A 14,475-nucleotide genomic window follows, 5' to 3' on the forward strand; every position below is an offset into this window, starting at 1 on the left:
TGTGCCTTGTTTGAATATGCTATGGCCCAAACAAATCAGGAAAAAATGTTAACTAGAGAGAATAGTGAGTTTTGTTAGAGTGTATCACATAGGCAGGGGAGTTATTTGACAACGTGAGTCAGACTTCTGGACTAAATCCTAGATCCTCTATTAATTTTCTGGTGAGCCTCATACCAGCCTGGTAAACTTCTCAGTGGTAAACTTTCCATCCGCGGCCTTTAAGAGACTCGCTTCATTACTCGTAGTTTCCAAATTCTATCCCGTCTTTCACAGACCACTGCAATTTCGCACTTCCTTTAGATACTGAAGATTGCTTGGTTGGTTTTTCGCTTGTTTCTCTCCGCGTCACTGGGATTGGGATTACACCAGTGACGAGCGCGGGGCGGCATCTCTGAGGAAGCACTGCTCCGCCTCCGATCCCACCCGCGTTACCCCATCGCCGCTGTGCCTGCCCCGCGCTCCGGGCTCTGCCGCTCCCCAGCCCCGCGCCCGCTGTCCCGTGAGGCGCAGCCGGCCGGGCCCGGCGTCACCCTCAGGTGAGGGGCGGCGCCGCCATCGGCCCAGGGGCGGCGCGGCGCGGGCGCTCAAAGCGGCGCTGCAGCGGCCCCGCCCGCCCGCCATGGACTGCGCGGGGCGCGCTGAGGCGGCGGCCGAGCAGCTGCGGCTCTACCGACGGGACCCCGACGGCTGGCGGGGCTGCCGCAGCACGGTGGGTCAGGGGCCGGCGGGGCTGCCGCAGCACGGTGGGTCAGGGGCCGGCGGGGCTGCCGCAGCACGGTGGGTCGGGGGGCTGCGGCGGGAGCCGGCCCGGGGACTGAACGCTTCCCGTCCCGCAGGGTGAGGTGGCGGTGTCCTGGAGACCCTCGGCGGAGTTCGCTGGCAATCTGTGAGTACGGCTGGTTCCCGGGGAGCGGGGTCCTGCCCGCGGTGCTGCCGGGGCCAGGCAGGGTGGAGCAGCGCGGTTCGGTTTCGTTTCGTCCCCCGCAGGTACAAGGGAGAGGGCATCCTTCCCGCCAGCCCGCAGAATGTCTGGGAGTGCATAAAGCCGGTGGCCGGCGGGCTCAGGACCAAGTGGGACCAAAACGTGAAGGACTTCGAGGTCATCGAAGCTATCAGTGATGTAAGTTCCTTAAAAACTGTTCTGGCAAGATTTGTGCAGCGTTTGGGCCTTATGAGACAGCCAATGTTATGTGTAGGGAGGTAGCGAGTCTTAAATTGTTCTGTGTTTCTGGCTGGATCAGCTGAACGATGCTGGGTTAAGAAACCTTTTTTCATTTGGTTTTGGTTTTTTTCTTTTTCCATAAATTTTATACATTTTATTAAGGTATATAGGTATATATGTATATAGACAATAGCTTATCTTTCTGAAAGGAAGGGAAAATCATTTATGGCTACATGCTGTGTACTTAAAATATGCAAATGTAATAACATACGTACACACATGCACACACACACACACACACATATATATATGCATGTATGTATGTATAATGTTAAATATATAACATTAAAGATTTCTGCACTACATTGTTAATGCTGCAATCAAGCTAAGCACGACTGTTTTTAGTAAGCTCGGTGTGATGTAAGAGGAGATTTAGAGTGTAACCAGACTTAGCTAAGCAGTGAAGCATTCACGTCATCAGCCATCAATTCAGGCCCCATCTTTCACCATGGCAGCAGTGACGCTGTGCCCTGCACATCACACCCTGCCTTCAGCTGGCCTCAGCACGCAGTGCTTTGCATCTGTCATTAAAATGGAGATGCTGCAATTTGAGCAGACAGTTGAGCAGGGCTGTTTATGAGCAGCAGCTTCTGCTGCCACGCTTGTACAGTCTAATTCCTTTTTTCTAAAACATGTGGGAAAATTAAAAGAGTGTTGGATTTAGATCACCAATCTGAAGTGGTCGTATGTGCTCAGAGGCAGCCAGGTGCAAACACAACTAGTCCCAGAAATGTTTGTGGAAATTCCAGGAAGTTTGTTTTTCTTGGGGAAATCCTGTAGGCAGTTCGTATTCATTATAGACAAGTTCAGGAATGCTGCAGCCTGCCACTTGAGATTCACAAGGCTTGCCAGCACCTACCAATGTGGTAGAAACTTCTGTTTTGGGAGCCAGTCAGGGAAGCAGATGGTAGCATTAATATTTGTGCAGAGTAACAAACTGGGTTATCAAGCTGTATCCTGTGTATACTACACAAAGTAATCTTTGCCAGTGTCCTGGGGAGGACAAGGGTTTTAACTGTCCTGGGAGCACAGATGTGCCCGATTTGCATTTCAGCATCCCTTGTGGTATATGCCCTCTCTGAACATGGAAGCAACACCTTCTCACTCTCATTTTTTCCTTGATTGATCATGGTGGTGCCTTTTGACTGTGGTGTCTTACATTTTGTTCAGCAAAGGATGTAGAACATCCTTTAGATGGAGTTTAGAAAGTATGACTAAAGGAGTGCCAGAAAGTGTAGGGATTTTTCTGCTGTACTTTTGAAAACATCAAATGACATAAATCTATTCTGTGATTCACAGACTGTCTCTATATGCAGAACCACAACCCCTTCAGCTTGCATGAGGATTATTTCACCAAGGGAATTTGTGGATGTAGTAGTGATGAAGCAATACGAAGATGGGACGATGCTGTCTGCTGGTGAGTCGCTTGTGTTCTGCACAGGTTCATGTTACATTTGGGGATAACCAACAGCTACTGGGAACAACTATAAAATAAAAAATTAAAACTAAGTAACAAGCTGCTCAGTAGTTGTTGACTTGATCTTGATCAGAAGAGAAAATAGTAATCTCTCTACATTGTTGTTCCCAGAGTATATAAATCATCTTAAGACTCAGATAATGGTAAGACTGGCCTATGGTTTGTTCCCTTGCTATGCTTTTGAGATTGAATAAGTATTTAATTTAGTGTTAAATTCTGGGGTATTTTAAGTGTGGGTTTTTTGTTGTTTTAAGAGTCTACCGAACTTTCTAAAAGGAATCTCATTTAGGCTAAATCCTGTTTTAACATTTTCTGCACAGGGTTCAGTGAAGCCATTGAATAAATGTACCACTCCTGTATGTGAAAATAATTGGTTTTATGAAAAAATATGCTGATTTTTAAGGGGTTGCCACTGTATTGAAGGATATTTATTTGGTTTTTCACTCTGCTGTTTTTTCATTCTGCTGTTTAACTGTTACAGGTCTGAGCTTTTATTGCCCTACCGTTCAGGTGTCCCATTTCCCTATCCTATTCAGAAAAGCCTTGTCAGGAATTTATATACTTGCTGGAGTGCAGCTTTTCAGCAGCCAAGTGATGTATCTGTGTGATGTGGATTTGTTGGAAGCAGCCCAAATGACCTCTGAAGAAAAGCAGTGCCCTCACACAACATGGGCTTGATGAAACTGTGTCAAATGTCAATGCTTCCTCCTCCAGAGCTCAGTAACAATTGCTTCTAAATTCAGCACTTCCTTGATTTCCCCATTCTAAGGCCAGAGTGCTTCCTTTTAATGGTCTTTTCTGAGCACTTGTCAGCCCCACGCTGAAGAGGTTGTACTGCAGTTCTTTTTAAATCCATTTTGAATAATGAGTTTGCTTCCCATCTGGAGTTTTGCCTACCAAGGACTCTTTCCTGTCTGCTGGAAGAATGACACTTTCCTTCAATGCTTTTTCTTTCAGCCACCAATGTGGAACACCCGCTGTGTCCTCCTCAACCAAATTTTGTGAGAGGTTTTAATTATCCTTGTGGCTGTTTCTGCATACCTGTTCCAGGGTAAGAAACATCCTGCTTGAATGTTATAAATTATAAAGCCCTCCTTATCCATTGTGTGGTGTGTTTATGTGTATGTGGCCACATGTGACCTGCAACCTCTTAGCAATGGTATATTTCTGCCTTCCCAGTAATCATTATGACTGAGTGCCCTTCTTGTTCTCATTTTTGTGCAACAAATCAGTTTATCTTCATTTCCTAGAGGGAAGTCTTTAATGTTACAGAAACTGTTATCATGGTGCAATTCTCCCTGACCTCTTGAAATTCAGAAATTCAGCAAAACATAAAAGTATGGTGTTAATTTTTGGTAAATGAGTATCTGGTTGATTTGCCATAATTTATTTATAGACAGTCATGTACTTAATTAGGGCCTGGATAAATTTAAATTTTGTAGCTACATTTACTGAAATATGTCTTGTTTGTTTGAAAAAAAAAAAGCTTTTGGAAGTATCTATTGTAATACAAGTAATAGTCACTGAAAAGTTCTTAATGCTCTTAAACTACTGTCTATAAAATCACTTTCATTGTCTTTGCAGGGAGCCAGACAGGACTGAGCTCCTCACTTTCTTTCAGACGGATCTTGGTGGCTATCTTCCCCAGACAGTGGTGGATTCCTTTTTTCCATCTAGCATATCTGGATTTTACAGCAACCTGACCAAAGCTGTTAAGGCATTAAAAGCATGACAAGATGAGTTGCTGACACCACCAGCTGAGGGTAGGAAACAACCTGTAAGCTTGTAGGTAAAAATACAAGGTTGGTCTCAGGGCTTTTCTATCTGCTAAGATAGAAAAAAAGGTGACATGAAACAAAGAACTGAGTACATTTTAAAACAGCTTTTTCTATCTGACTCCATGCAGAACAATGCATTCTTATGTAATATGAAAATCTTCACTTTAATGATTAGAAAAATACCACTCCCAAGGCTGGAAGAATCCTGGAGGCAGTAGGTGGTGACTCTTCAGGGAGAAGACAGACATACTGGATCTGTTCTTGCCCACTCTTTGCTTCAAGTCAGTGACTCTCAGATGAAGCATTGCTAAAATCCACTTAGCACCACAGCCAGGTGCAGGTCAGCTCTGTTTGGTCTCTGAACTCCCTGTAGATTCCTGTGGAAAAATGTTTCTCCCCCAAAAGAAGATGTATCCCTCCTGCTGCCAGCACTCCTAGAGCTGCTAAGAAGCCTCAGTGGGTCCAGCCAGCACATTGTGAAAGCCAGAACAAATGAGATTCTTTAGAGGATCTCACTTGTTTGTTCCAACAGACATCAATATTGATGGTAAATATGCCTTAAGTGCTTTTTTATATGTCAAGGTCCAGCAGTGCTAATCAATGCACAGGTGTGTGGGCTGGCAGATGGACGCTCTCCCTTTCCCCTCTCTGGTACCAAAACCAGTGGTTCATGACACAAACTGCTCCAATGTAGAGGCAATAAATAAAGAGGATTAAGCACTTTAATTGCCATTTTTTAAAAGGCATATGAAATGACCATTTTGAACTGTATTTGAATGGTGTTTGGTTTCCTGTGGGGAGAGGTTTTAACGGGTAAATAATCTTTTAATTAGCTTAGCCTTGACAGGCCATAAGGACGTTGCTTTTTTCTAAGACTGGTTTGCCTCCCAACATTACATTGGGAAATCAGCACCTGAGTTTTGTGCCAAGGTGTGTCCATTTTAAGAGATATCTATGGTGCTGGTTACTGCAGCAACATCAGACATTACTATGGATGACATATAATTACAAAAGTAAAAATAATTGCTGAGTGAGGAAGTTAAATGCAGGTTGTGATTTTACTGTGGTGACTCGATTATTTAACAAGGTTAATATGCTCTGCTTTCTGCCCCTCTATTTTTTTATCTTTGGTGTAGGGCATGGACTTGCACAATAAGTTTCCCACTGTAAACCTCACCCTATGGACTAGTTTTTCAAGGAAATAGTTTTTAGTCCTGTCTCCTTTGTATACAAAGATGTAAAAACCTGTGTGAGTGTGGAGAAATAAATATTTTTTGTGCTACATCTTACTGTTTTTCCTGTATCATCCTTTGAAATGGTTCCTCATACACCTGCCATCAGGGAAGCCAAACAGCTGCTTAGATCTCCAGCATCTCTGAATTTAAGGCAAAAAGAGGGGAAAAGCCTTCCCTGATGATGTCCACTACCTAGGGAAGAGGTGTTTTGGTAAGAACAGTTACCCTCAAAGTTCTCTGTCCTTGGTTGGTCTTTATTTCCAATTGCTGCTTTCTGTACTTAGGAAGAATAACAAGTTCACTGAGAAGAGATGTGGGCCTTGATACTACAGAGGCTTATATATTTTTTTGTAAGTGTACTGATGTTTTTAGGCATGAATTATACTATTCATGCCTAGTCTTGCCAGGATTATCATGAATTTAATTAGCAGAAAGTTCAAGAAGCACAGCTGAGGTCGCCACTCATTATTTCTGCAAGTAATGTATATTATTTTTGCAGATAATGTGGCTTTTTATTAGCTATTTATAACTTCTTTTTTATTGCTCTGAGCAATAAAGGTGGTGAGACACTTCATGGAATAACTTAAGAACCCCTTTTCTGAGTGTCCATCATCTTCTATCCAGAAATTAAGAGCCCTTCATATTCAGCCTTCTGCCCTGCCAGATTGTGAGTTGGAAATGTTTTGGCAAAGACTTTTATGTAGGTACCAATTAAAAAACTGTAAGAAGATTTACTCTCACATTTTTCTCTTCTTTTGGTTGCTACCCAACTAATAAATTTTTTGTTTTGAGACAGAGATTATCTTTTGGGAAAGAGAGCTCACCTGAGTAAGTGTTTGGAAGTGTGGGGACAGAAGGCTTGTCAAGAATGTTCAAGGATTAATTTACAGTTGTCTTGTGAGAAAAGGCCACAGCAAGTTCAATGCCTGGATTTAATTAATAACTTTTCCTGCTTATCCTCCTTCCCTTTCTCTTAAATGCTGTTTTTGAGGCATTGTGTTAAGTGTATGGAAAACAGCTCCTGAGCTCCTTAACTTCTTCCTGATGAAATTAGGTAACCAAAGAAGAGTACAGAAAATTCCCATCTCCAGGAAGGTGAGCAGCCAAGGACAATAACCAGATCAGCCATCTGGCTCTCAGCTGGGGAGTCCCTTCTTCCATCCTGCCCTTGCATCTCTCCCTTTCATGAAGCAGGTCAGAGAAGACCAAGTGGGTGCATGAGACCATCTTGCCATAGGTACCTGTGCTGCTGGTAGAATTCCATACAGTGCATATAGGAAGCAGTGTTTGAAGCATAGATTTGTCTCCAAGTTATTTAGCCTTTCCAGAGTAAACATTTCATTTCAGAAGTACTTGGATTCACAATTACTCCTGCTGGTACTTTTCCTTGCAAAATTAACATAGACATTTAAAAGAAAGAAGGTAAGGTTTTGTTCTGAATGGCCTTGTTATTCTCCTGCTGTAGTCCTCTTGAGACTTCGGGCCAGAGGAAGGTTAGGAAAACTTCCACTACATTACCCTCATCTTCCTGCCTCCCCCTTGGAATACCATGAAAACTCCTTTCCACCCTGTGTTTGCTTGCTGCAGTTGAGATGGCTCTGTCAGCTGCTAGTAGAAAGTCAGTTTTACAGGTTTTGGCTGTCCTGAATGTTCTGTGTCTTTTATAGGAAAGCTGGACTTTTTTAGGGAATATTGTTTTGACACACAAAACTGCAACCCCTTTCTCTGCCTTACCCATTCTCTAAGGCAGTGTTTAATTGTAGGCTCATAGACACATTTCTTGTTGCTGGGAAGGTAAGGTAAGGAGCAGGACTTGGAGAGTAGCACTGAAAATTCAGCACAGGATCAGCTTGTGATATCTGTTAAGTGAATAGCTTAAAATAGGAGAGTACTATAGCTGTCACGTATTTTATTACAACCACTATATTATTAACAGTCATTATTTTATAATTATACACTTTGCAACATCTGTTTCTGAAAGTTGAAATAAGAATCATGCCTGTTTCCTGCACATTTTAGTTAATCCCAGACAGCTTTCTCTGTAACTGGCAGTAAACTCCAGTGTACTCCTCGTGGGTGCTTTCTGAGTATCTTGCTGAGGCAGCCAAGCGCCTGCAAGTAATAAAATCCTTTGTTTGAATATTGGCAGTAGTCTAATCCCTCCTCTTACAAAGTTTTGGATGACTTGCTGGTAACAGAGCTGTGATTCTTCCTCTTGATGATGGCTGTGATGGGCCCATCAGGTAATGCCTTGATTACATTCCATGCCTCAAAACGAGTGAGTCCTTGCATGGCAGTTGTGTGCACTTGTAGGAGCTCATCGCCAGGCTGAACAGGGCTGCTCTGTTCCAGTGCAGTCCCTGGGGACAGAAAATGAATTTCCTTTAATTCTTTCTGTGGAGGAAACTTTAATGGATCTTTCACTTACTAGTGAATGGATCACCAGCATGTTTGCTATAAACCACCTGGTCCCAGCAGGCAACAAATTACTGGCACCGAACAATATAATGCTGCATTTGAAAAAATAACATTTCCACACTTATAAATCAGCAGTCAGTTATGAACCCCACAAGGCCGCCTGAGTTGGGAACATGTTAAGTGTGTTTACCTTTAAATATCCTGTTGATGATGATGGGTTTATCTCCCTGAATAGAGCCTTTCCCTCCTTCCAGACTGAATCCTAAACCAGCAGATGTTTTTTCTAGAGTTACAGTGCAGATTGTATCCCCAGTGGCTGGAAACAAATGGAAAGTTACCACATGGACAGTACACAGTCTAAAAAGCTCAAACATCTGTTACAAAAAATTAACTTTTGGATTGTTTGCAAAGGTCCTATAAACTGCTAAATAAAATAGAGAAAACTAAAGCTTTTAATTTTTCATTATGTCATATTAAGGCCCTCTGGGAAGCTGGGGAAAGAAAGTTATGTTTGAATTAATGGGAGAATGGAAACATAAGACATTTACTAGAATTATAAAAATCTGTTAAATGAACAAAATCTTAGGGAAATATTTTACTTCATATTAGCTATGAAGTTGTTATTGACTACTAGGCTGCTAATTTGCAGTATGGAAGTAAAGCTCCAGTTCATGCTTTAGGAAAAAAACCAAAACCAAACCAAAACACAAAACTATTCTGAAAGTAAAATATTCTGCAAAACTCTGACCTTACTGTGTTTCAGATACAGCCACCTGCTATATCAAACAATAGCATATTGTTCAAACTGAAATTCTCTTTCATGGAGAACACGTCTTGTAACAATATTAGAATAAAGAGTCACTGTTCAGTGAGTTGTCATTATACCTTCAATTAGATGGTGTGCTGCAATAGCCATCTTTGTACATCTACAGAAATCCACAGAGAATCATGCTTGTGTTTTTTTAGTTCTTTATTTTTTAGAAATCCATTGATTCTTTCCCTTTTAAGTAAAGTTATTTCAAATATTTCAATATCTATTTCAGGAATGTTTTTTTAACTGTGCTGTCTTTAATCAGGGTTCACAGATTCATACAGCCTCTGCTGGCTTTATGAACACCTGGATTACAGGTGATGAGTAAACACTTATCAAGTGGGGGCTGCAAGATAATGCCACTAAACTTACCAGACTCTTGTGAGGCATCACTTGCTACTGATGATGTACTAGAGCTGATTGAAACATTGAGATTTTTTGCTCCATCTTTGGATTTTTTGGTGACAACGACAGCCTGTCTGGCTTGCCTGGCCTGTCGCATGATTGCTGAGGCATCACTGTGAGTTGCACCTTTCAGAGACTTCCCATTAATGGAGAGTACTTCATCTCCTTTCTGAATAGTTCCTTCCTGACAGGCCAGGCCATTGGGAAATACTTTGTGAACCTATTGAAGAGCCCAGTCACCACACACACACACACACACACACACACACACACAAGGGAAGAGGAAAAAAAGGACATCACTAAATCCCTTAGCTAACACTTTACACCATGTGCATTTTTCATTCTTTGCCAGGAACAAGTTGCTTCTATCACATTTCAGGATGGAGGATGAATAAATTTGCACAGAGAAGTCTCCCTGTGCACATCCTCCTCAAGCAGCCAGGGGAGCAGTTTGGCCCTGGTACCAGATGGCTAAAGCCGTGCTACCTGTGCTAAGTACTTTGCATATTCTACTTCCTGACCCTCTTGCTGCTCGTGAGAGGAAGGAAGCGTGAGACTTCTCTAGCCTCCAGACCTCAGATGTGTTTTTTACCCACCCCATTCTCCAGACCATCCTGCATGGTCTTTTATAAGCACGTGAGTAAGGTGTTGGTTATTTCCTGCTGAGGGCCGTGTGTTCTACCTCAGGTTTCATTGCTGTTGGGGAGGAGGCCTCCAAGCAAGCAGTAGACTGCTATGAGACACCTGAAGAGACAGCTCTGTGCAGAAGGAACCTGTTTTTACCCACTATGGTCCTTCCAACTTTATCAATACAGCTGCCTGCTTTGATTATCTAAAAGCTAAAAACTGTAGTAGAAAACCAAGTATGTATAAAGGTATGTATTTTTAGATAGAGTGTTGATTTGAGAGCAATTTTTAAGATGCTACTTACTGTTACCACTTTGTTTTCTAGATCAATGCCTCCTGCCAGGCTGAATCCAAGCCCAGTATCTTCTTCTTTATGCAAAACTGTAACATGAATATCATCAAGTTCCTAGGCAGAGAAAGGAATAAAGTCAAGAACTTCCCAGAAGATATGTCACAATGATTGGAAAGTCTGTTGTGCATTTTTTAATGAGACTTAGTGGCATAAGCATAATAATAAGTTGCAAAGTTTACTAGACACATTCACTCTACAGCTTTCTGAAAATCATGCACAAAAGAGAGAAAAAAAAAGCAGGTTTACCTTTAAGGTTTCTTCATCTAAGGCTTTGACTTCCTCTATAAGCTTTGCCAGCTCCTCAGGGGAAAGCAGAGAGATGACTGACTGCCCCAACACACCGGATGCTTGAGGTGAGCCCTGTTCCTGTTTGTCTTCCTCCTTCTCTTTGTCTGCCAGGCTCACCGTGTATTCTCTCAGCTCTGAGAGGCTGTCCCATTGTGACAAGAACAAAAAAGAAACATTGAGCTATGAGAGAACATACCCACTAAAGCAAAAGGCAATTTTGGAGCAGTCATCTTTTCATCCTATTAGCATGTAATTCAGGTGGTAACTCCTACAACTATTATAAATACAGGCAAATGGAAATTAATCGTGTTCACTTAAAGGAAGTAGAATCTATTGCATAAAAGAATAAGAAAAATTTCATGGCCTCAGGCAAATGCACTTAAATTTGCTTTATCATGGAGATTCTAGAAATAATGGTCCTTAAATAGGAGGAGGTTTGAAATGTCCATGTACGGATATAATACAAATCAAAACCAAGATTAACAGTCATGAGTCATTTAACCTTTGTGCTCTAAAAATTTCTTAACTTAGTCTGTGCTTTACTTCTGTGTGCTGCTACCTTAGAACTTTAATCTGTCAGTGAATCAGTGCAGCTGCTCACCAGTGCTGATCTGTAAATTTGAGTTTTAAATATGGTATCTTACTTTAGAGAAAAGCCAGTGTCCAGGTGATGGCTCTCACTCACAGGTGAGGTGGAAGCCCCATCCTCCTCCATGGAGGACTGAGACACTGTGTCCAGAGTTTCCCATGCACTGTTTCCAGAAGAGGCTGAGGACTGAGGAAGGCAAAGCAATGATTTCATTAAAGCAGATGACACCTGGCTGCTGATGGAATAGATTTTGCTACACTTCTCATCAAATGGCTTCATTATCTCACAAGCCTGGGCAGCAGTGAGCGGGAAGCTTCGTGACCTCAGGCTGTGCGCTTTTGCTACTGACACAAGATGGGAGTTAACAGCTCCCGGAGAGAGGAGACTGGATGAACTTTCAGTGCTGGCATTGCTGCTTTTCTCTGAGCTGGTTTTCTCTGGTCCGGCAATGCTCTCCCTGCGAGAGGAAGATCTATCCAGGCTCTTTGTAGCCATGGCCGCAGGTGGCTGTTGGTGGCTGTTTTCACAACGTGGGAGGAGGGGTTGGTTTGAACAGGCTGGAGCTGCCTCTGCCCCTGCTGCAGGGCGAGAAGGTTCTTTCTGCGCCGATGGTTTTAGGCTCAACCTTCGAGGGGTTTTTTCAGGTGACTGTGGAGCACTCAAGGATTCAAATGAGCTTATTCTTTGTTTTATTGATGATCCTCCAGGTGACACACGTGATAAGCTGGATTGCAGTTTTTTACTGGAAACACTGTCATGGTTGGGAAGACTTTGATCTGCCTGGGCTTTTAGATCTGAATTTGCTTTCCTCAATCCTTTCAGGCTTTGGCGGAACCAGGTGGGCTTTGGTGCAACAGGAGGACCCTTTTTCACACTGTCATTTTCATCTGATTTTAGCACTTTGGAACCCACTAATTCTGATTCTGATTTCTTCAGAACTGTCTCTGAGCTGCTTCGATTTTGATTCTCTTTTTTTTTGTCTATGCCAGGTTGCAAATCTAAGTGGACATTGTTTTCACTCATGGTAGGATTAAATAAGCTTTTTATGCAGTCAGAAATTTTAACCCAGGGGTCTTCTGTTGTATCAAGACTATAATCTACCCGTGCTTGTCTTTTAAGTACAGGCCTTTGTATTGATGAAAGTGGAGTCCCTGTAATAAAAAGGCATTGATTATAAAAAACCATCCATCTGCTTCTCACTGCATCATTATTAATTCATTAACCCCGAATTTCATTCAAGCCTCTGATAATTTTTTTTTTGAAGTTCTAAAAAATTTAAACATTTAAAAATTCTTAAATCTTGATCCATACGTTCTGAATCCAGACACTGAAATTAACTGAAAAACAAGGCTCTTGCTCACTTAAATACGAGATTGGTTTTTTTAGAGGGTTTACAAATACTGAAATTCTGGGGTGCTGAAATCTTGATACAGGATGTAACAGCTAAAATAGAAAGTTAAAATTGCAATGGTTTTTGCAGCTTAGAGAAAAAGCTGGTGTTACAGTAAATTCTTTTAAAAACATTTATTTTCTACATTTATAACATATCCTACTCTAAAAAGACTATCATAGGAAGATCTTCAATATTTATGCTTCCTCAGATTCCTCAGGCATTTCCAGTTGATTTTTCTGATAAGTAAAAACTTAATTCTAATATGGGAATATTTTTTACTTCATAGAGCAATTGAGCATTTTAATGTTAGACATGGTGGAGCTGAATGGCAGCAAAGTTCTGTTTATGCAGCTGCACAGGTACTGTTTTCTACTTCAGTGTGAACATTTTTTAAGGCAACATTTTTGCTTTTTTTAATGATCTGAGCCATGACTTAGAGAATTACATGAGCCTGTATGTTGTAAGAGACCTCTTGAGATTGTCTTGTTCCCTTAACACTAAGTTTCCTTAATTCTAACTAGCACAGCAGAAAAGTAACTTATCAGTGGTTTGTACCATTGCAACACCAGAGTCTTGAAATTGTGCATAAAAATATCCTTTAGAAATGCTAAAACTAAGCTTTAATATGAGACATTCAGTATAACTAAGCAGTGTCATCTTAAGCAATACAGAAATACTGTACTTGTCCATTAACAATTTTTACAATAAATCATCTCTAACGCTGCTTTTGATCTAGTTTCTCTTATTTACAAAGATTAATCAATAATTTTTTAAAATTACAATAAAACATCTCTTATGCTGATTTTGATCTACTTTCCCTTTCTTTACAGATTAGTCAATAATTTGAAATTTCATCTGTTCATCCCAAAATTTAGAGATATGGTTTGAAGACTACATTTAAAGAGAAAGTGAAGTCAGCTCAATACCCATTTTGGAATCCAAACTAAATACTATATATTTAGCTGGGGGAAAAAAGTTCATGGAATTAAACATACCTAACTTTTCTTTCCTTTCTTGATCTCTGCCCACTGGAGCAGCAGCTGTGTGTTCCTTATCACATGCAGTAGGAGAAGTGGTGAAGACACTGTGGGTTACATCGGTTTGATGTCCCTCTAGCATTGCTTCTCCAACTTCCTGCTGAACAAACAGGAAAGAGAAGTGTGTTAGAATGCAATTATGCAAACCACGCTATATATGAATTTGAAAAAAATATATGAATCTGGAAGAAAACAGAAACCCCATATAAAATTGTGGTATGCAGGCCTCAGACTGACTAATACAAAATTTGTGGGGAATAAGGGTTAAAAAAATTAAAAAGCACTAAAAAAACCTTCTCTTAATGATCTGAAATACATTCTGACCATAAAATATCCCTCTTGGGGATATACAGATATACAGACTTAATGAAGGAAGTTGTCTTCCTTAACAGAACTTGATTTTTCATGGATTTTATTGATCTTAAGATTTAGGTTTTTCTCACTGTTATTTAGAATGACTAAGTACAAAGAACAGGAAGTTGCAGGGAGTGGTAAGTTCAACAAGTACTTATTGCCCTTAATTTTACTTATGAAAGTTGATTTTCTAGCAGTGGTTTCTATTTAGGGGATGGTAAAAATTACCTTACCTAAGATGCTTAACTGAAATTTTCTTGGATATTAACATTATATGTGGACTTCAGTTTGCTCTATATAATTTTGTATTGATCTTTGCAGCTTGGGAATTGGTTGGGGGGGGCAGTTTGTGGTTTTTTGTGTTTGGTTATTTGTTGTTTTGTTTTGGTTTTTTCTGTGTTTTGTATTTTTCCTTTGCACTGCATTGAGAGTAGTTCATTTCTACTGCCATATTACTAAACCTGAGGAATAGAAGTTTCGATTTTAAAC

At 41.0% G+C, this 14,475-nt stretch overlaps 2 protein-coding genes across 6 annotated transcripts in view; one reads left to right on the top strand and one right to left on the bottom strand.

Annotated features, from left to right (window-relative positions):
- Positions 1-575: 575 nt before the first annotated feature.
- STARD5 (StAR related lipid transfer domain containing 5) lies at positions 576-5,761 on the top strand. Its single transcript, XM_059858499.1, has 6 exons — positions 576-709; positions 837-886; positions 988-1,120; positions 2,522-2,639; positions 3,657-3,750; positions 4,284-5,761. Exons 1-6 carry the CDS (start codon positions 620-622, stop codon positions 4,429-4,431), a joined length of 633 nt encoding a protein of 210 aa, XP_059714482.1. The 5' UTR covers positions 576-619; the 3' UTR covers positions 4,432-5,761.
- A 1,843-nt stretch (positions 5,762-7,604) lies between these two features.
- The window catches only part of IL16 (interleukin 16), a 30,149-nt gene continuing 23,278 nt past the window's right edge, over positions 7,605-14,475 (bottom strand). For 3 of the 5 annotated variants that reach the window (XM_059858494.1, XM_059858492.1, XM_059858490.1), the window contains exons 15-21: positions 13,591-13,732; positions 11,258-12,353; positions 10,572-10,755; positions 10,278-10,379; positions 9,314-9,566; positions 8,321-8,446; positions 7,605-8,072 (exon numbers count right to left, since the gene is read on the bottom strand). In XM_059858494.1, the coding sequence (XP_059714477.1) occupies positions 7,879-8,072; positions 8,321-8,446; positions 9,314-9,566; positions 10,278-10,379; positions 10,572-10,755; positions 11,258-12,353; positions 13,591-13,732 (2,097 nt within the window). In that variant the 3' untranslated portion in view covers positions 7,605-7,878. The remainder of the gene's footprint in view (positions 8,073-8,320; positions 8,447-9,313; positions 9,567-10,277; positions 10,380-10,571; positions 10,756-11,257; positions 12,354-13,590; positions 13,733-14,475) is intronic. The other 2 variants (XM_059858493.1, XM_059858491.1) reach the window with 1 other exon arrangement.

The sequence above is a fragment of the Haemorhous mexicanus genome, chromosome 13 (genome assembly GCF_027477595.1).
Source record: "Haemorhous mexicanus isolate bHaeMex1 chromosome 13, bHaeMex1.pri, whole genome shotgun sequence".
In the NCBI taxonomy this organism is placed as follows: domain Eukaryota; kingdom Metazoa; phylum Chordata; class Aves; order Passeriformes; family Fringillidae; genus Haemorhous; species Haemorhous mexicanus.